The 21,687-nt window shown below is 44.3% G+C and overlaps 2 protein-coding genes across 7 annotated transcripts in view; both read right to left on the bottom strand.

The window, feature by feature from the left end:
• Window positions 1–1,237, bottom strand: part of arhgap12b (Rho GTPase activating protein 12b) — an 88,211-nt gene extending 86,974 nt beyond the window's left edge. For all 5 annotated transcript variants that reach the window (XM_084033801.1, XM_084033802.1, XM_084033803.1 and 2 more), the window contains exon 1: window positions 1,101–1,237. The gene's annotated coding sequence lies outside the window, so the exon portion shown is untranslated. The remainder of the gene's footprint in view (window positions 1–1,100) is intronic.
• A 2,762-nt stretch (window positions 1,238–3,999) lies between these two features.
• The window catches only part of LOC311028966 (kinesin-1 heavy chain-like), a 32,842-nt gene continuing 15,154 nt past the window's right edge, over window positions 4,000–21,687 (bottom strand). The window contains exons 9-26 of one of the 2 annotated variants that reach the window (XM_084033798.1): window positions 19,636–19,740; window positions 16,522–16,667; window positions 15,329–15,477; window positions 14,676–14,875; window positions 11,922–11,990; window positions 11,413–11,619; window positions 11,170–11,313; window positions 8,660–8,848; window positions 8,391–8,508; window positions 7,725–7,795; window positions 7,531–7,640; window positions 7,348–7,449; window positions 7,199–7,259; window positions 5,725–5,796; window positions 5,101–5,205; window positions 4,784–4,991; window positions 4,284–4,398; window positions 4,000–4,139 (exon numbers count right to left, since the gene is read on the bottom strand). In XM_084033798.1, coding sequence (XP_083889924.1) covers window positions 4,106–4,139; window positions 4,284–4,398; window positions 4,784–4,991; window positions 5,101–5,205; window positions 5,725–5,796; window positions 7,199–7,259; window positions 7,348–7,449; window positions 7,531–7,640; window positions 7,725–7,795; window positions 8,391–8,508; window positions 8,660–8,848; window positions 11,170–11,313; window positions 11,413–11,619; window positions 11,922–11,990; window positions 14,676–14,875; window positions 15,329–15,477; window positions 16,522–16,667; window positions 19,636–19,740 — 2,205 coding nt within the window. In that variant the 3' untranslated portion in view covers window positions 4,000–4,105. The remainder of the gene's footprint in view (window positions 4,140–4,283; window positions 4,399–4,783; window positions 4,992–5,100; window positions 5,206–5,724; window positions 5,797–7,198; window positions 7,260–7,347; window positions 7,450–7,530; window positions 7,641–7,724; window positions 7,796–8,390; window positions 8,509–8,659; window positions 8,849–11,169; window positions 11,314–11,412; window positions 11,620–11,921; window positions 11,991–14,675; window positions 14,876–15,328; window positions 15,478–16,521; window positions 16,668–19,635; window positions 19,741–21,687) is intronic. The other variant, XM_084033799.1, reaches the window with a different exon arrangement.

The following is a 21,687-nucleotide window of genomic DNA, read 5'->3' as shown; positions in this document are numbered from 1 at the left end:
CCTCCGTTCATTGTGTCTTTGATTAGAAAGGAATCGATCAGTGGTGTGGCCACGGCGACACTAATATCCCCATGCCTTCTGATAACCTTCAGCTTTTACTCTCTGTACCAACGGCATCAGACAAATCCTCCGACAGCCGCTGTTAAAAACTACCGACCACCACGTAGACTCTGTTCTGACGTGATTCTATGTGTAGACTGTAATCCTGAGCTGCTCAACCAATACGAGACAGAGCTGGTTCATGGTGACACCGCTCTCCTAGAAAACAAACTAAATGTTTGAGCCCTTTGCCTGCATGTGCTGCGACACTGTAGACATCAGTGGCATCTAGTGTAAAACACACTTGGATAAATGGCACCATGGGACCATGATCAGGGGTGTAGGGGGGGGGGGGTACATCTGCAGAGCGGCCCCTGTAGCAGCAGAGCAGCCGGAGACTCAGGCCGCCTTTGTCCCCGGGCTTCATTCAAAGCAGATGTGGCCGCAGCATCACTGCAACATGTGCCGCCGCCGCCACACGCAGGTTGGAATCATGCAGCGTTAAAGGAAGCAAGCAGCTTGGGTGCGTTGGGGCGGGAGGCTGACCGGCCAGAGCAAGCCTGGGGAGGGTGGCGGTGGTGACGGAGGAGGGGGGGATAGGTGGGGGCAGGGTCCCTTCCAAACCACGGACTGCAGACATCCAACACAAAGGAGTTTAATCCGTATGCATTCACGACAAAGGACTCAGACTCGACATCACCAAGGATTCCCAGGAGGGGAGGGGAGGGGAGGGGAGTGGAGCCCCCCCCCCCCCGGACGGACGGACGGACGGGGACGAACAGCCAAACACACCGCGAGGAAATTAGCTCATCAAATTAGTAGGCGCGCGCCTCGCGGGCCGACGCTATCACGTGGAATGTTGAATTAGCGGGCTGTGAACTGAAAACACGTCCTCGTTTAGCGGGAGCTTCCAGAGGCTTCGGTGTGGACAAAGCAGCGCAGGTTCACTCGAACACAAACCCCGGTCTGCAACAGCGTGCATAGCAACAAAGTCAGTCCGACACAAGCCTCTCGCTGCCCGGCGACGGTAGCTGCCCGGCACGGAGCAGAGACGCACTCACCTCTAGAACTCCCGGTGTGAGTGTGTCGTTGTCCCGCGTCGACCGTACAGCTCGTCGGGAGCAACTTTTCCCACCTATTCACTGCCTGCTGCTCCGCTGTTCCGCAGCAGACCTACCGTCAGTCCGTGTTCGCAATCCCCCGCCTCTCTGCGAGCCGCCAAGCGAGCCGCGGCGACGCAACGCACTTCCGGTCACAACCTTCAACGTAAAAGCTGCAGACGACAGCTTTCACTGACCTGAAGTAACGTGCTAGGCAGTTTATCTGGGGGTTGGAATTAAAGTTGAGTAACTGTAAATAATAATAATAATAATAAATAAATAAAAAATAAGAAAAAAGTAGCGAAATACAAGGTAGTATATTTAAATGATTTGATGAGCCTTTGGTCATACTTTAGGAGGAAACCGGACAGTTTGTGTGTATGTTTGGTGGGATCTGTTTTAGGTTTATTTTTTTATAAATGAAAGCATAACGTCTTAAAGTAAATACTTTGCATCCTATGTTTAAACTGTAATCTCTATTCATGCATTATAGCTGAAATGATCAATTTCACTACAGTAACTAGTCTCTTTTTTAATCTGTTTTATTAAATTTATCTTGTTGTTTTATTAATTGAAGCATGTCAATGTTTTTAAGCAAATACAGCCGATGCTATGTTTGTACACTGAAATCTCTACAAATGATCCATTCATGCTCATGCATGATGGGGAAGCTGGCTGACATGATCAAATTCACCACAATAACTATAGTTGTTTTGTTTTTTTGTCTATAATAGTGCATTTAAAAAAAAATGTTTGTAGAATACATCACTAAAACCAACATCCAACATTATAAATTGTGCTGTAATACTTTTTAAAGTGATTATCTCGGTGTGTGATCAAATGTTGCCATTATACAACGTTTCCGTGAACGCATCTTGTTTTATTTTGAAGGTCAGTTCCAGTCGAATCCGGCTCTAGTCGGTGCGTTTCTGTTCAACTTGACGCATATGTGGGCGTTCAACCAGCAGACGCTGTTCTGTCGCTCCCACCCCACCCGTCTGTCAGCGCTGATAGCCGGCGTCCAGATCCCCGCGGCCGGCCTGCCCCCTCCAGCTTCTACACCTCAATGTCGCTGCTTCCCAACCTGAGGTCCGCGGATACTCAGGGGGCCGGGACGGACCTCCAGGGAACCCTCTTAAATATGAAAGTTTAAATTTCACTTTTGCTCAAGTCCATACGGGAAAAAAGAGAATTACACATCAAACTCATTGGTTCTCATGATTTAATTACTTTTGAATTATATTCTTAAAATCATTTAACATAATAGACATGTGGTTGATAAACCTGTAAAGATGCTCTCCTTCTCCTTAGACGAGCGCTTTCTGGCAACAACATCAGGGAGTTTCACCATCCAAGCAGCCTCATGAATGATTTAGTGGCTGGATGATCCAGGAACACAGTCTTATAGCTCACCGTCTCAGAACACAGAGGGACTAAATGAGCCTCGGGCTCTTTAACTCCACGCGTACATTATTCCAGAATAATGTCTTTGAATCTCATTACGTCTCGTTGTGTATGAGCATGTTTGCATGACATTTATTTTCAAGCCAAAAGCACAGTGACAGACATGAGTGTTGTAGACTTCAGTGATTCCAGCATTGTTTTGAGATTTAAGGGCCGATGACGTCAAATCAAACGCCACACAGACCCAATTATTGATGTTCTATCAGGCTATCACAGTGATTTTATTTACTTTTGTTCAAAATACTTCTTAAGGCTTTCTATTTCCTTTCAGCCCCCTTAAAACAATGTCCAGGTTGTGCATCTTTGGAATAAACAGATGTAGAAGCTCAAACTGGTGTTTCTTTTTAGACAATAGGTGCATCGACTATTGATGAGAGAAATAAATAAACCACGATAAGGTCTCCAAATTAAATGTATATTTCTGGAGGAAAAATAACTTCAGATTGAAATGGACAGACACGTCTTGTGGAAACAGGCTGCAGTGTTACATCAACAGGAAGGGGCGGGACTTTGTCTACTTTCATATAGGGTATATCTCAGCGAAACCTTGAATGTATCTTAAGTTTAAGGGAGAAAAACACTTTATTCATTCAGAAGCTTTGACCTTATATTCTTATTAGGACGCTAGTCTGGAGAGCTAATAAGGCTTCATAGCTGACAGACTTAGTAACTATCAATCATCCACTTGATACATCAGCCACATTAAAAACAAAACAGACTGATTGGTTGGCCAAACAAAGTAAACATCAGTGGATTCTTGCCTGTAGCTAGCAGGCATACATGACATGTGTGTCTCCCCACTCACAGAGCGCTTCCTTCCCCGAGCCCAAACACAAAGAGTCCAATCATCTGGGGAAAAGCTTTGAGAGAGATGACGGTAAGCTGGCCAGACAATAAATACACCAGAGCGTGCACATACTTGCTCTACAGGTGTAGGGGAGTGTTCACATGAATATGGTCTCTGAGATATGATTTACGAGCTAATGTGTAGTCCGATTATTACACTGATCTGCATACAACAATGATGAACGATGATGTGCAGACAGAAGAGATTCTGGGGTTCTAATACGTGGAATTCAAAACAAAAAGGCTTAAACTGAAGGTGAAGCGGAGAGAACGATGTCAGTGCTCTTTACTGTTCAGCATGACAGCGCTGTCTTCTTGTCCATCAGGGTCTGATCCATCAGGCTCACATCTGAGGAAGTTACTGTAAACCAAGCAGCCTGATGTGGTTTGTTTCCTGTTGAAAGACTACACAGTATGAGTCGTACTTATATACAGTATATACACACTTTGTTGGATGTGATGACAGCGTCTGGATGGTTGTTTGGGTGACGGCTGCAGAGAACACGAACACTAAAGAATCTAGAGGTTGTCTTTTAGGGGCGGCAGTCCTGCACGGACCAGGTACGGAGTGCGGACTGGTACCTGGAGAGGTGCCAGTTCACCTTCATGTCACTGCCGAGGTGCCCGCGAGCAAGGCGTCGCGTTGCGGCGACTCATCATTCTGACATCTCGTCACATTGATTAATGTGCCTGCGTGTAAATAAAAAAAAAAAACAAGAAAATGAAACAAGGAACTTCCTTAAAGGGACAAACATATAAAAACTCTGTTTAGCTCAACATAAGTGAGTCCATCCGTGTCTTCATTCATCTCTGAAGAGAGTCTTCTTCTCTCACCTGTTGCTGCCTCCTCCCTTGATGCCGGCCGGCTGGCTGTTCTGGAGGTTGGACCTGTTGAGGGCGGGGTTCATCAGAGAGAGTCCGGCCAGCTGGCCTGGTCTGATGGGCTTGGCTGGGGACGCAGGGAGACAGCATGGGTCACATACAGACAGCAGGCTGAGACGTCACCCAATCAAATCTTTATCTACAATATAGACGTTGCAATGGGAGTTTTTTTTCCAATATGGTGAAGCCCTAGTTGGTGTATATTTGAACTGTAGACAGTCAGGCTAGGTGTCTCTGCCCGCTCCCAGTCTTTATGCTAAGCTAAGCTACCTGCCTCCTCACTCTAGCTCCATATTCAACACACACTGACAAGAAAGTGACGTCATCCAGCTCTGGGCAGGAAAACCAAACCACCCCCCAAGTGTTCTTTAGAAAACCTCATAGACTCATAGAACATTGACTCACATTTGATATTACCACATTATGTGTGAGATACAGTTCCATCCCCCTACCAATCGAGGCTCTCCTGCCCATGTTCTTGGGCTTGACACAATCCTTAATGCGCTCCATCTCCTGCTCGTAGCGCTTCCGGTCGGTGGCGGCGTTCTCTTTGGCCTCCCTCAGTGCCGCCTCCAGGGCTTTGACCCGCTCGGCGGTTGCCCGCAGGCGCTTCTCCAGTTTGGGCAGCTCGCCACGGAGGTCGGCGTTGTCCCGTAGCAGCTGCAGACGGGGAAGCACAGAGGGAGAAGGAGCAGACAGGAGGTGAAGATGTGGTCCATGCTATGCTCGGGGAGGAGCTGTGATCAGTGTGTGCTGGACATCTTTGTACCTGCTTGTGAGCTTTGCCCAGCTGCTCCAGGTTGTTCTCCAGGAAGCAGATCTTCTGTTTGTGGGCCGCGCTGCTTTCTGCGTCATCCGAGTTCATCTGAGCATTCTCACAAACACAACGCACAACTTGATCATTTCACTGATTTCAATCCATGTTTCACCTCTGCATACTGCATCTGTGTGCAACTGATTTGTCACTCATTCAGTTTTTCGGAGCCAGCATAAAAATAAAAAAAACGTTGAATCCAACGCATCCCATCTGTGTCTGAAGGAGAGGAGAAGTAGCAGATTTAGGAGTACAACACCATGATGTCCTCCAGGAAACCTGCTTCCTCTTTGTTTCCCTCATCAAAGCTCGGCCTGAGGGCTGAGATGAGCGCCACGCCCTCATTTACAGCTGCTACCTTTGAAGAATCACATGGCCTACTTACTACAGACTCTCTTTTGTCTTCCCCGGATTCATTAAAATTTCATCGTTCAACCGGTGCATGAGTACGGCTGCGTCTGTCTCCTTCCAGGTGAATGTCGAGGTCATGTGATATCACATTAAAAAGGAGACAGAATCCCACACACAAGCAGGTGACAGGAGGAGAAGCTGCAGGAGAACAGGAGGTCAGGGATTTACCTTTTTCACTCGAGTGGCCAAGTCTTGGACAAAAAGCCTCCTGAGATTGTGGAGCGTCTGCAGCTCTCGGGCCTGTGACAGCAGGGGAAACCGTTTGGAGACACTCAAATGACATTTCAATTAACTGTCAGGTAGCCCCTCCTTTATTCCACCCAACATGTGAGTGTATGGAATATTTAAATTAGGAACAAGACGCTCTGAACATCATCAAGGTTGGATTAAGTAACAGGCCTGGGACAAAACGACCACAAAGACACATCACACAACTCACAACACACAACATGGAATTTCAAAAGAACTTCAGAGATGCAAAAGAACTACAAATAATGTAAAAAAGAACTTCAGAGATGAAAAAGAACTACAAAAAAACAACTACATATAAATAAATATATATAAATATGCGTATATATAAACAAATATATATATATATATATATATATAGTCATAATCATTTTAGAATTGCTCATTTAACTTGGATGGATGGACAGACAGACAGACAGACAGACAGACAGACAGACAGACAGACAGACAGACAGACAGATAGACAGATAGATAGATAGATAGATAGATAGATAGATAGATAGATAGATAGATAGATAGATAGATAGATAGATAGATAGATAGATAGATAGATAGATATCTAAGCGGTCTGCTTGCATGATCTCCATACAGGAAGAGTCCTTTTTTCTCTCACCAGAAATAACCAACTTGACCTGATTTGAAACTCACTGTTGGTGACCCAAATTCATACAACACACTAAGTGTGTACAGTATATTCCAATATTTACACTGTACTGTTTGTTTTGTAGTTACAGCAGTGTGCAACCAACATACTTTACCATTTTATCCTAACAAAGATGTACCAATGTGCCGGGCAACATTAAATGATCACTGATAATTCAACTTCACAAAGAGATGCAACCAGTGGCGGTTCTAGACAAATTTTACTGGGGGGGCCAAGGTGGGGCCAATGTTTGATCAGAGGGGCACATTAAAAAATGGAAAGTGCCGTTCTCACTCTCATCTCGCATCCGGCAAGGCAGTGTTTGGGTGCGTCGCTCTAATTATTCCGTGTAGAGCGCTGAGTCACATTAGTTCCGCTTTTGGCGCTAGCGCATAAAATCGTAATAACTTGATCAATTTATTTCATTTTCATTTTATCATTCAGTCAGCTTATTCAGTCAGCTCTGGGGGGGCCACAGGGGGGGCCTGGGACATTTTTACAGGGGCACTGGCCCCTGTAGGCCCCCGTGTAGAACCGCCACTGGATGCAACATGACTTGGCTTTTTAACAAACATTCACTCGTTGGCTTTGGACCTAAACAATGTCACTCAAGCTGTTTGAACACAAACAAATCTGTGTTTTTCCAAAAGTAGACTAGATTAAATGAATAATAAATCTGTTTTGTTGTAATTTGGATGAAATGGCCCTTTAATTGAATGTATTGTGTCCATGCACATGCAGATAACTGACCACAGTCTCCTCCAGTCCCTTCAGGTCCTGTCTGGCCTGCTCCCGCCTGTCCTGCAGCACCCTGCACAACATCACAGCGGGTTCATCGATGCATGTAGAGTCAGGGCAAACATTGTTATTAGTATTAGTGTTGTGATGGGAGGCATTACGTGAGCTCTTGCAGCTGGCGGCTCTTCTCCTGGTCGGCAGCTTTGAGCTTGTCGTGCTCCACCCTCAGCCTCTCCTGCTCCAGCATGATCTTCTGGTTCAGACTGCACACATGGGGAGGGGGGTCAGTATCACATGGAGCTGGGCTCACACTTCCAGAGTGTCGGGCCATGATGTCGTCTTACTCCTGCAGCTCTGTCATCAGCTTCTCCTTGTTGTCCAGCTCGTCTCTCAGGCTGCTGATCTGTTTCTGATGCGTCTCTCTGTGAGACTGGATCTGCTTCTCCACAGCCTCCTGAACACACACAAGCATCGACTAGAGTCACGATTTCCAGCTGGAGCAACCACACCTGCATGGATCTGATGAGTGACACGGCACCTTGACTGCATTGGCAGACTGGATGGTGGTCTCCTTCTCCATGGTGTCCACTTTCTCTGGAAGGATACAAACTGAGAAGGTGTCACTATCAGCCTGACATCAATTCAGAAAAAGAACGCTGCAACATTTAATAAAAAGATACGACTGTTTGTTGTATTATATGGGTTTTTCTATTTTGAGCCTCTATCAAACAGCAGCAATGTCACTTTAAAGACACCTCTGCTTCCATGTATCCCCACATAAGCGAAATAAAGGTTCTCATGTTGAAGATTAATGTCTGCAAATTCCTATTGTGTTATTTTCTTTCAATGAGTCTGTGATGGATCATTATGATCAATGTTAGAAGAAGCCAGCTAGATGACTATTTTTTATTGAAAACACAAACTAAATGATACTAATATAATCATTTCAAAATGGATAACACTATTATGAATTCCATAGAAATACTCAGCTTTATCGATTTTTAAGAGCGATGAAGCATGAGAAGCATTAAAAAAATATGTGAAAACTATGTAAACATATAAAGAGCTTTTGGAGGACAGACATGAATGAACATGTCATATTCTGAAAACCACAGTGCACCCTGGGTATTTTTTGGTCTTTTTGAGTACAACAAATTATAATATCACAGTAACCGACCGTTAAAGACGTCGTAGCGATGCTCACCTTGGGTTTTGATCCGGACTATTTCTTCATTGAGAGAGTCCACATTCTCTTCCAGCTGCCGTTTCTTCTGCTCCACGTTCTGGAGGTTCTCTGTCAGCGACTTGATCTTAGCTTCATGCTGAACACCAGCAGGAAAGTGAAAACATGGTGGTTAAAAGTCCCACAAATTCCTCTTTAAATTGATAAAAACATGATCTGACATTTGAATGAACCGCCACATTTGTCACTATGCTGACAGCATCCACGCTGGCAGAGGCAGCAGCCATTACCTGGGAGACGCGCAGCTGGCAGGCGATGAGCTCCATCTCCGTCTCCTCCATCTTCTGGCTGCTCTCGGCCGTGGAGCTCTCCAGCTGTTTGCTGCGCTTCACCATCGTCTTCACCTCTGACTTCATCTTGCTGATGTAGAGGCGGGCCGAAGTGAACTCTTCATCAATGAGGCCACTGCTCTCGTGTTGCTTTAAAAGTAAGTCACATTTTAGCAAAAGGAACGGCCCTTTTCTGCATATTTCTATCAATGATGAACAAATCCGCTGACTATCCGCTGACTAACTACTGACTAACCACTGACTAACCGCTGACTAACCACTGACTAACCGCTGCCTTACCACTGACTAACCAACCACTGACTAACCGCTGACTAACCGCTGACTAACTACTGACTAACCGCTGACTAACCGCTGACTAACCGCTGACTAATTACTGACTAACCGCTGACTAACTACTGACTAACCGCTTACTAACCGCTGACTAACTACTGACTAACCGCTGACTAACCACTTAACTAACCGCTGACTAACTACTGACTAACCACTGACTAACCGCTGACTAACCGCTGACTAACTACTGACTAACCACTGACTAACCGCTGACTAACCACTGACTAACCAACCACTGACTAACCGCTGACTAACTACTGACTAACCACTGACTAACCGCTGACTAACCACTGACTAACCAACCACTGACTAACCGCTGACTAACTACTGACTAACCACTGACTAACCGCTGACTAACCGCTGACTAATTACTGACTAACCGCTGACTAACCGCTGACTAACTACTGACTAACCGCTTACTAACCGCTGACTAACTACTGACTAACCGCTGACTAACCACTTAACTAACCGCTGACTAACTACTGACTAACCACTGACTAACCGCTGACTAACCGCTGACTAACTACTGACTAACCGCTGACTAACCGCTGACTAACTACTGACTAACCGCTGACTAACCGCTGACTAACCACTGACTAACTGCTGACCCACTAAACACACAGTTGTCATTCTACAGAACCCAAACTGACCAAGAGAGACGTGGCAACGAGCTGCAACTCCCTCTGCAGCTGTCAACGCTTCATTGCTTGTTAATTTGGATTAAAGCTAGGGATGCTACTCTACTCAAAACCTGTCTACCTACCTGTCTAACTACCTGTCTAACTACCTACCTGTCTACCAAACCACCTGTCTACCTGTCTAACCACCTGTCCAACCACCTGTCTACCGAACCACCTGTCTACCTAACCATCTGTCTACATAACCACCTGTCTACCTACTTACCTGTCTACCTACCTGTCTACCTACCTACCTGTCTACCTACCCACCTGTCTACCTACCCACCTGTCTACCTACCTGTCTATCTACCTGTCTACCTAACCACCTGTCTACCTACCTGTCTACCTAACCACCTGTCTACCTACCTACCTGTCTACCTAACCACCTGTCTACTTACCTACCTGTCTACCTACCTACCTGTCTACCTAACCACCTGTCTACCTACCTACCTGTCTACCTAACCACCTGACTACCTACCTGTCTACCTAACCACCTGTCTATCTACCTACCTGTCTACCTACCTACCTGTCTACCTAACCACCTGTCTACCTACCTACCTGTCTACCTAACCACCTGTCTACCTACCTACCTGTTTACCTACCCTACTGTCTACCTCACCACCTGTCTACCTAACCACCTGTCTACCTACCTGTCTACCTAACCACCTGTCTACCTACCTACCTGTTTACCTACCCTACTGTCTACCTCACCACCTGTCTACCTACCTACCTGTTTACCTACCCTACTGTCTACCTCACCACCTGTCTACCTAACCACCTGTCTACCTACCTGTCTACTTAACCACCTGTCTACCTACCTACCTGTTTACCTACCCTACTGTCTACCTCACCACCTGTCTACCTAACCACCTGTCTACCTACCTGTCTACTTAACCACCTGTCTACCTACCTACCTGTTTACCTACCCTACTGTCTACCTCACCACCTGTCTACCTAACCACCTGTCTACCTACCTGTCTACCTACCTACCTGTCTACCTACCTAGCTGTCGGCCTACTTACCTACTGGGAGAAATAATTGATTCTACGATGTCTTTCCACATTTAAGTCATGGAGCACAGGAAGGAAAAATTCTCATCATATTTAATTCCAAAAAAGAGAATCATTTAATAATTGAATCGTGAGCTGACTGATGATTCCCACCACTACTATCTACCTACCTGTCTATCTACCCACCTGTCTAGCTACTGCCTTGTCTACCTACCTCTAAACAGTAAACAGTAGGTAGACAGTAGAGGGCAGGTAAAGTTAAGTTTTCTCTACTTCTAGCCATGCCTGCTCCATTCCCATAGAATTGCAGGACTTATATTGCAAGGAAAAAAGAGGCCACTGTGAGTAACGTGGCGTTCAGAAGGTTAACTAAGGGAAGTGGAACAAGTGGTTGCAGTCAGTCTCCGCTGGAGTTTATTTCTGAATTTGAAACCTTAATGTCGTTGCTGCCCACAGCGATGCCGATCTCAGCCAGGTCTTTGAGTAACGATGACATCATCTCAGTCACTCTCTTCTTCTGGTGGTTGGTCATCTCCTTCAGCTTCTGAAGTTCAATGTCAATGGAGGCCAAGGAGCTCTGGCGGTAGATGAGAACATGAATAAAAACAAGCGTACAAGGTGATGATGTGTAATCGGAGCTATAACTTCCAGTAGATTCAGATAAAAGCAAAAGTACCGATTTCTCGTTGAGCTCCTCACTGAGAGCCTCAAACTCTAGTGCTTTGTCCTCAACTTCCTGACTCTTCAGGTCGTAGTTGACAGCCAGCTCCTCCAGGGCCTGCAGCACCTCCTTCACCTCCTCCTTGGAGGCTTCGTTCTCCGCCAGCAGCCGGTTGAGTTCTGTCTGCAGGGTGTCGTGATCGCGGCGCGAGGAGGCTAAGAGCTACAGATGAGGATAGGGAGTGAAGATAAGACAGTGATGCTCAGCCTCAGAGGGGAGGAGGTGAAAGGGGGGGAAAGTTCACAACTAAATACATTTCTGTACAGCTGAAAGAATGGTGTTCCATCTGGAAGGATGGACTGGTGCTTTCTGAGGAGGAGTTACAGTCTGACCTTCCTTTAGGGCTACTCATGGTCTGCTACCAACTGTCAGGCTGGGTTTGTGCTAACAGGAACGGCTGCAGGGGAGGGGAGGGGGCAGTGGGGTCGGGGGAGGGGGGAGCGGGGGGGCTGGGGTTGGGTCACCTCCTCCTGGTCCAACATCTGCTGCTGCAGCGACTCCACCGCCTGAGCCTGCTGGTTGATCTCATCGTCCTGGAGGAGAGCGAGGATGATGGAGAGGAGAGAGGAAAAGGAAAATATAACACAAGCAACACTGGACAGCAGCCAATCACACCATCTGCTGACCAACAGAGATACTACACCACAGAAGGACCACATTCATCCAAATATCATGCATAACATCACATCTTAACATCTTATTAGGGCCCGAGCGCCAACAACATCGGGCTGCGAAGCCCTATTGTTATTCTACGGTTTATTCTTACGTGAAAGTAATTCATGTTTTGGAGGCCTCAACATAGAAAAAAAACTCACAAAAATTGGTGTGTGCGTAGAAATTACAGGAAATTGCGATATGGTAACACTATCGTATTCGGCCACGAAAAAGTTGCTCAGTAGCGCCACCTTGTATGGCCATTTGCCAGCCCCGCCACACTGTAACTCCGATTGACATGAAATTTTGCACACATGTGAGGACAAGTGTCCACAAAAAATCCTCTTGGAGTACCAAAGTCCGCCTCCCGAAATGTTCCGCCATCTTGGATTTTATGGAAAAACCCGATGTAGCGCATTTCTCCGACACGATTTGGACGAAATTTGGTGTGCGTACTCCTTTGACCTAGCTGGGGGCATGGTCCAAACAGGTTTTGAAAATATGGTTTTATTCAGAAGATATCAGCCAATGAACATAAGAGGGTTGTGCCACCAAAATGCAATTAGCATAACTCCATAACCTTTGGGCCAATCATCACGAAACTCGAAACCTATGTTGACATAGCTTTAAAGAACATACATGTCAGCTTTCATCAAAATTTAACAATCTGGGGCGCTTACAAAAAATTCCAAAATTGCCATTTTTGGCAGTTTTTGGCCATTCACAGGGGTTGTACTTGATCTATGTTGGACTATACCGTTGATCAAATTGATACCAAAATTGGATATATGGTTGGAAAGGTTTTAAGCACAAAGAGTTATCAAAAGATGTCCAGAATATTGAGGGGCGTGGCCAGGGCGACGCCATGACTGCGCTACTATTTTGAACATTCGCCAAAGGCATCAAAGCTGTTATAACTTCTCCGATCTGCTCCAAAAAATTCATAATTGATAAAAATCCTGTCCTGAACGCGTCTGCACTGCAATATTGAATCACAGTCAGAGCGCCACCTAATGGCGCCATGAAATGTGACTGATTTTATGCCTTTTTTCAGTCTTGAGTAACAGCCCCCCCTTTAGGTTGGGCGCACATGCATGAAATATGCATGTGATACATGTGGAGATGTACAAAAAAGCCTCTTGGACCCACCACCTAAAGTCAACATGAAGTGGTCAAAAACAATGTTTTTAACCACCTGCATATCAGCTCTGTGACTGTAAATATTGGGGGAGGGGAAGGAGAAACACTAAGGGGACTCAGAGAAATGTCAGGAAGGCATGGAGAAGATGTGACCTCTATCACTGTTTAACACCAGATCAACACTCATGAAAATGTCCACACCTGCTAATGACTTTATACATTGTCTGATCAGGTCCAAACTTCACATGCACCTCAGACAGCTGTCAGTAGAACCTTCGCCATAAACATCAAAACTATTACAACTCCAGTGTTTCTTCTCTGATCCGTTCCAAAGTTTCTATACTTGATTAGAGTCCCACCCTGAACACGTCTACACTGTAATATTGACTCAAAGTCAGAGGGCCACCTACTGGCGACAGGAAATGTCACTGATTTTGTGACTTTTTCCAAGTAAAAGCCACACCTGGTTATTTTTTTTTAACTAATTCCTCTCATTTCAGCCTGCAGATAAGACACAGGGGGAGGAGGAGGGGTCACACTAGGGAAAGGAGGAGAGATGTCAGGAAGGCATGGACATGTCTGGAGCTCTGTGACTGAAATTAAGTTTCACTTTGGATCACACCAGATCAGTCATGAAACCTTCCACACCTGCTAATGATTTTATTCATTGTCTCATCTGCTCCACACTTTGCATGCACCTCAGACAGCAGTCAGGGAGATAGATGGCTTTGAATGTCGATCGCTTGTGTCTAAACTTGCGCCACAAGTAGGCGGCCACAGCACAGGTAGGCGGCTGCGACACTGCCATGTGACCACAGGCACTCCACAACCGCATATGAGCGAGGGCCCGTCCCGACACTGCTTGCAGTTTTAATTATTCATACTATCTGAATAGCTATACATTATCAATCAGATATAGTCAATCGTTGTGCATGGACAACCCCGAACAATAGTGAGATGAAATCTTTATTTTGTGATGAATTTCTTTTTCAACACAGGTCTGTGTTAATATTTATGATGTTCATGACAAATAGTTCAGACCAGCAAACGGTGTAGTGTAAAGACTTTCTGTTGAGCTTGGTGGTGTCGGCTGCAGTGAGGGAGAGACAACGTCTATGATTACTCTGAGCAGCATGAATTACAATATCATATATTAATAATTTCATAATATTTCACATATTTGAAAACATTTCTTTCTTTTTGCCTTTTGTTGCTAGTAGTAGGCTGAGGCTCTGAGGAAAACAGAAGTAATAGAAAACACAATGTATTCATGTTCATAGTCAGTTTCTATGTTAGAATGTGATTCTGACTGTGACTGATTTATCAATGGTGCACATCTGCCATGTTAATGTATTAATGCATATCCTCAGTGTGAGTGGTTGGTACCAGCTGAGATCAATAACACTGCTCTGTGTTACACTCACCTTGTCGTCCAGCTCTTTGTACAGCCTGGTCACTTCTGCCCCGTACTTCTCTTTGTCTGCATCTGTGAGTTTGACCCCAGGGAGGGTGCTGAGGGCGGCTGTGGGTGCTGTCTTATCGTTGTTGAGCGCGCTGTCCAGAGCCTGGACCTCGGCGTAAGCCTTTTCTTTGTCAAACTGATCCTCCACTGGCACACTCTCTCCTGCAGGGGGCAGCAGAAAAGTGCTCAAGTGTCTGTGGGTGTTTCTTCTGTCGCCCCACAAATGAATGTCACGCTTTAAGAGGGCGAGCCGTGACAACTCTAGATTCCACACGTCTTTAGATAAGTGGAAGGCAGACGTGATCATGCACATCACTGTAAACAACGGCTTCTTTCTTTAGGCCACAAATAGGATGTATGAGTCAGCTCTTTGGAGCATGACAGAGTGATACAACTAATTCAAAGTATGTGTTTGTTTGTCTGTCTTTAGCCTTTTTCATCTCATCTAAACCATTATGAACCAAACGAATAATTCTCTTTCACTTACATTAACCTGAGGAAGATTCCTACATGGTAAATAAATATGAGCGCTACATATCACTCAGAAACCGGTCACGATGTTTCAGCTCCACTGTAACGTAAACGTGAGATGTGATTGGACAGTTCAGTCCTCACCGCCTCTCCAGCGGTTGAGCTCGGCCTCCAGCCAGGTGACAGAGTTTTTCAGCGTCTTGTTCTTCTCCTTCTCTTTCTCCCACTTCTTCTTCCACTGCTCTGCAGTCAGCTCCACATTCAGAGTCACTGTGTTCTTGATGGTCTTTGCCCTGGTGAGACAGGAAGGTCGTATCAGCAGGTCAGCCAGCGGTTTGGCAGTTCCACAGTCTTTGTTTCAGATCACTGAGAAATGTAAATCACTTCTGATCTAAAGTACTGTCACCGCAGACAACCATGTGGTTTCTCTGATGCAGGTGGAGTTGTTTCTAGTGGGGCGTTAAAGGGATGGTTAGAATACAATATTAGCTTTTCATGCCTAGATGATCAATACCACACCCATGTCTGTGTCATGTCTCATGTCTGTATGTTAACCACAAAGCTACAGCCAGCAGGTGGTCAGCTTAGCTCAGCAACATAAGGCTGCAGGCCAAGAGAAACAGATTGCATGGCTAGTAAGGATGTATATTGCCATGCAGCATCACAGTATTTTGCATGGCAATATATTATGGAAGCATGAACCATCTTTTATGATATACATAAAGTAACAAATGCTTTTTCAATTCACTGACTGGTTCTGAGTTACTATGTTGGGGGCCTGGGCTCAAAACAAAGATGGAGTGTTGATCCGTCTGTCTGCTTGATGATAAGCCCATGTTGTTTGCAAAACAAATACCTGAAGTGAACGGAGTGAAAATGTGGATCTTATGTGATAAAACAGACAAACTGCATCATTTGCAGTGATAAAGGGTAATGGTGATGCGGTCATAGTGGTAATAGTGATTCCCACTCCAGCTTTGACCAATCCCTGGTCCCCACTGTAGCAACAAGAACATGATCCCTCACCTGCTTCCCACATAAAAGAGGCCACCATTCACCAGTTTGCAGTGGTGGCAGTCCTGCGTGACTAATCATCTTCAGGAAAGTACAATTACAATTTCATCAACTGTATTTTGAATCGTCATGATTGCAATGGGAATTAAATGTCTGATGTGTGTTATAGATGGTATTTGTACTTTTACTGCGTGTGTGGAATCATCTGTGTGGGTTTAAAACCAAACAGGCTGTTTGATACAACAGAATCTGTATTCCCAAGACTTCCATGCCCTGTGGTTCCCAGATGAAACCAGAGCCAGTGTGTGTATGTGTGTGTATACCTCTGTCCAAAAAGCAGTGTGGATCTGGTCTCAGCGTCATTGAAAGCGGAGGGTGAGCAGCAGATGACCATGGTGGTCCGACAGTTCCCTCCCAGGGAGTCCTGCAGGATCCTGGTCATCTTACTGTCTCTGTACGGCACATAGCTCTGACAGAGGACACAGAGTGCAACTCAACTGATGAACACAATCCTTCAGACAGTGTTTACATCATTCTCCTTTCTAGGAATCCTAAACTTTGGACCAGATTCTCGCTCTTACGGCCGATCCCCACTGAAAGAGCCTTTAGAATTCATTTTGCATGTCTGCCACTACATATATTACAGAGATACTTTATTAAATGTATGAATCCATGCTGTCCTGTCCGTTTTCCTTGCATTGATGTGCAGACAGCTGTTAAAATCACACAAACATCCCACTGTGTATGGGGTCATTCCGTGTCATTTCATCAAATTTCTGAAAATATTCCCACCTGACCATCTCACAATGTCCTGAAAAAATTTGAGTACAAAGATACACTTGTTACTAGGACAAATCCAAAATATTAAGTCTCTACTGTCAATAGTTTTCTCATGAAACATCATTGAATGAAGGGTAGTTTAGACGGTTTTTGGCATCATGCTCTGAAAAGCCATTTTTAAACGGCAATATCTAGAAAACTATCTCACCTGTGGCCTTCAAAATTTCTACAGTGTATATCTGTTACTAAACGCCTCCAGACATGGAATATCAGGGGTGTAGCTCAATGATAAACTAGTATGGTAAGTACTTAAAAAGGGGCTTGTTGAAATAAAGTAGTACATTTGAAGGATGGCTGAGCTCCCATTTTTGCAGATAAAAGACTTCTATCACTTCTGCCTCTATCTCTGCTGTTAGCTTAAACATTCTACAAAATATGGTTTCTCTCAGATGATTAGTTTCACAGATATTAAGGCTCAAAAATGGAAGTAAACACATCTTTGCCCAACTTCAGAGTCATATTCCAAAAAACTGACAACACGTATCAGGTCCAAACTTACTTTTTTTGAAAGATCATATTCTTGTTAAAATCATATTAAAAAATCAGGAGGGTGTTTTGCCTCAATTTGTCGCAGTGATTTTTTAAAATCCTGATATTGGTGGGGTTTTTGTGGCCGTTTTTGGTACTGCATGTCTTAATATCCTACAAGTAAACATCACAGCAGGGCATTTCAATTGTGTTTTTTTTACCATTTACCAAAGACTTATATGTGACTAAATACTACTGATAAATTTTGCCTTATGAAAACATTAAATTGTAGCACAGTTGTAGTTATAGAGGCAATAAGTCCTTGAATGTGAGGTAAACATGCTGAAAGCAGCTTTTAATGTCTTAAACCATGAACAAATGAATTGAAGACTGTACATTTTGTCATACTTTAAGTATATAAATTACACAACCAAATCAAATAATAATCTTAATTTGAGCATAACGATTTTACATTACAGTAGAAAAGTCTCCAAAGTTTGATATTGAATAACAGTTTGTCTCTGTGCTCACTATGAGACAATATGTGAGTTGTGTGTATGATCAGAAATGGTGGATAGGAAGTATCAGAGATGTTTCAGATGAAGATGTACTGGTTCAGTTCATGCACCCACATGGCCCTGCCAAGAGTTTCTACTGGCCAAGAAGAGAAGACATGTGCAATGTCCCACTGCAGCATAGAATTGCAAGGATTGACGTTCCCTCTACAGAAACTGGGCGCATGTATGCCATCAAAAAAGATGAGCACAATAGAGCAGAGATGTACATTAGACTATTTGTAAAGTCACTGCCAAATTAATGAATGTGACTAAGGAATTGGATCTAAAAGATGAAAAATGTGTGATCCCTCATAGTGAGCATAGAGACAAACTGTTATTCAATATCAAACTTTGGAGACTTTTCTACTGTAATGTAAAATATTTATGCTCAAATTAAGATTATTATTTGATTTGGTTGTGTAATTTATATACTTACAGTATGACAAAATGTACAGTCTTCAATATTTTGCTATGTTTGTTCATGGTTTAAGACCTTAAAAGCTGCTTTCACCATGTTTAACTCACATTCAAGGACGTATTGCCTCTGTAACTACAACTGTGATCGATTTTAATGTTTTCGTGAGGCTAAATTTATCAGTAGCATTTAGTCACATGTAAGTCTTTGGTAAATTATAAAAAGCAAAATTGAATTGCCCTCCTGTGATGTTTACAAGTAGGCTGTTAGGAAATGCAGTACCAAAACCAGCCACAAAAACCCCACCAATATCAGGATTTTAAAAAATCACTGCGACAAATTGAGGCAAAACACCCTCCCGATTTTTTAATATGATTTTAACAAGAATATGATCTTTAAAAAAAAGTAAGTTTGGACCTGATACGTGTTGTCAGTTTTTTGGAATATGACTCTGAAGTTGGGCAAATATGTGTTTACTTCCATTTTTGAGCCTTAATATCTGTGAAACTAATCATCTGAGAGAAACCATATTTTGTAGAATGTTTAAGCTAACACCAGAGATAGAGGCAGAAGTGATAGAAGTCTTTTATCTGCAAAAATGGGAGCTCAGCCATCCTTCAAATGTACTACTTTATTTCAACAAGCCCCTTTTTAAGTACTTACCATACTAGTTTATCATTGAGCTACACCCCTGATATTCCATGTCTGGAGGCGTTTAGTAACAGATATACACTGTAGAAATGTTGAAGGCCACAGGTGAGATAGTTTTCTAGATATTGCCGTTTAAAAATGGCTTTTCAGAGCATGATGCCAAAAACCGTCTAAACTACCCTTCATTCAATGATGTTTCATGAGAAAACTATTGACAGTAGAGACCTAATATTTTGGATTTGTCCTAGTAACAAGTGTGTCTTTGTACTTGAATTTTTTCAGGACATTCTGAGATGGTCAGGTGGGAGGCATTTGATGAAATGACACGGAATGACCCTATGTCTTGAATGTATTAAATGTGTCTACATTGATTGATCAACTCTCCCAGTCTGCCAATGAGCTCGTCTGCTTCCTGTCACTCACTAAGGCGGGCGGAGATTAAAATCAATGAATCAATGGCAGTTATGATGAGAGCACAGGACCAAGGGGAGCGCTGACTGCCTCACCGAGCCCTCTGCCAGAGCGGAGATGACATTTCCCAGTGAAGACAGAGACTTGTTGATCATCTTGGCTTCATCCAGCACTGTGCCCTCTGCTCCTGTTTTACCCACCTGGGAAACACAAGACACAGTTCTCATCATGAGGCTCCAAGCAGACTGCAGCAGCACAAACACTTTCATTATTCAGCTGCTAACAAAGATGATAGGGTGTAGTTCCTTGTCCAACAGGGAGATGAGCAACATCAACGTGTTACACGTCACGGCCTCTCTGGCTCTTTCTAGACGTCTTCTTTCTGTGATTAGGGAGAATATCTGTGTAAAAACACGTATGCCCTGAGGCGATACGATAATGAGTCGATGTAGCTTTCTGTCTGCCCTCAGTCCAACATGAGAGAAGTAGAACTGCCCCGTCAATCACGCCAAAGGTAGAGGGGCCATTTACATTTTGATAGTTTGTGGCTGAAAAAAGAAAACAGCAGCTCCGAGAGAAGGACTTTCATTTTTTCCCGTCCCTTTGAATTTAAGCCAATAAACTATGAAAAGCTACAGGAACCATGCAGCCCTGGTGAGCCCAGTAAGCACTATATGGGCCGACGCCACACGTGAAGATGAATAGATAGAGTTATTTTGACTGGCTCTCTTAATCTTAGCAGTTTGGTCCAATTTTGTGCTTTGTTTGCCCCGCTGTTAGCTTTTATTTATACAACGTGATGAGTGTAAATTTAGATTTAGAGGTGAAATAGTGACCTGGGCCCTCATTTATCAAACTGTGCGTATGATCCTTACTAAAAGTGTACGTACGCCAAAAAGACAAAGTTTGCAGAAAGTACGCAATGTTCCCTTTATAAATCACAGGATCACCTACAAGTGTGCGTAGCTGAATCCCGCCCTGTACACGCCCACATGTTACTATGAGCTGGCATGCAATCGTTTCCGTGTGGTGAATCACGGGGACAGGTCAGAAAAATAGCGAAGAAACGTTACTTTTCAGAAACGGAGAAAGAGACACTTGTTAGGGAGGTGGAGGCCCGGACAATAATTTAATTTAGTGGCCACAGCAGCGGGATCACGAATAAAAAGAAGCAGTGCGAGTGACAACACATTGCTGCTGCAGTCAACGGCGTCAGTGGGACGGAGCGGACGGTGATCTGAAGGTAAATGACATCTTTCTGCTCCTAACATGGATTTAATGTATTGCTATATATACAGAGTATTTGAGGAAGTTTGATTTTGATGTGACTTTGACGGGGATTGTGTCTGAAAAGGAGGGAGACACAGACGCGACTGAGACCAGAGGGATAAGGGTGAACAGATTTTAAACTTTTATTGTATATAAAACAAAACGTTAAATCGTTTCTGTCCTTCCAGAGTCTGCAGCGTGTGGCGTAGAGGAGGGTGACGTGAGGAGGGTGATGTGAGGAGGGTGACGGTGACGGGCCCTCGGCACAGCGTCCGGGTCCGGCGCAAAGCAGCAGCGCACCCCGGACGCATGGCACATCAAGCGGTCGGGTGCTCACTGATGCCTTCCTGCAACTTCAGCGAGACACAATCACCGCCATCAACAACGTTGCAGATGAGCTACGGCAAACGCGCACTGTGATTAATAAAATACTACGTTTAAAATGAACATTGATTGTTGTCTTCCTTATATTACAAACGCATAACATCCTCACGGATTCTTGCGCCCTGTTGATACCCCTCCAGTCGGCCAGGGGGCCGTGGCTCGGGGTCATCGATACATTTGCGCTCTCCACGCTCCACGACTGAGCGCGCACGAGCGTGCCACTCATTATAGCGCATTTCCTCTGCACTCTGGTGGTTTAAAAACGAGGATAAGTAACAATTATACGATGGCTTAATGGCTGTATGTATGTGCGTTGATGACATATGCACAGTAAATAAGGAGAATATTTAGTTATTCCCGCTGTGTTCTGCAGTGATCTAATGGAGGGTATTTGTTGTATCCTGTATTACATGCATTTGGGCCGTCTCCTCCTCCTGCGGTGACAGCGCTGATTCAATATTTCAAAATTATTTTGATTTAAGATACAAGTCAGA

This window comes from Eutrigla gurnardus (genome assembly GCF_963514095.1).
Source record: "Eutrigla gurnardus genome assembly, chromosome: 18".
In the NCBI taxonomy this organism is placed as follows: Eukaryota; Metazoa; Chordata; class Actinopteri; order Perciformes; family Triglidae; genus Eutrigla; species Eutrigla gurnardus.
This window is presented reverse-complemented; position numbering and strand designations above follow the sequence as displayed.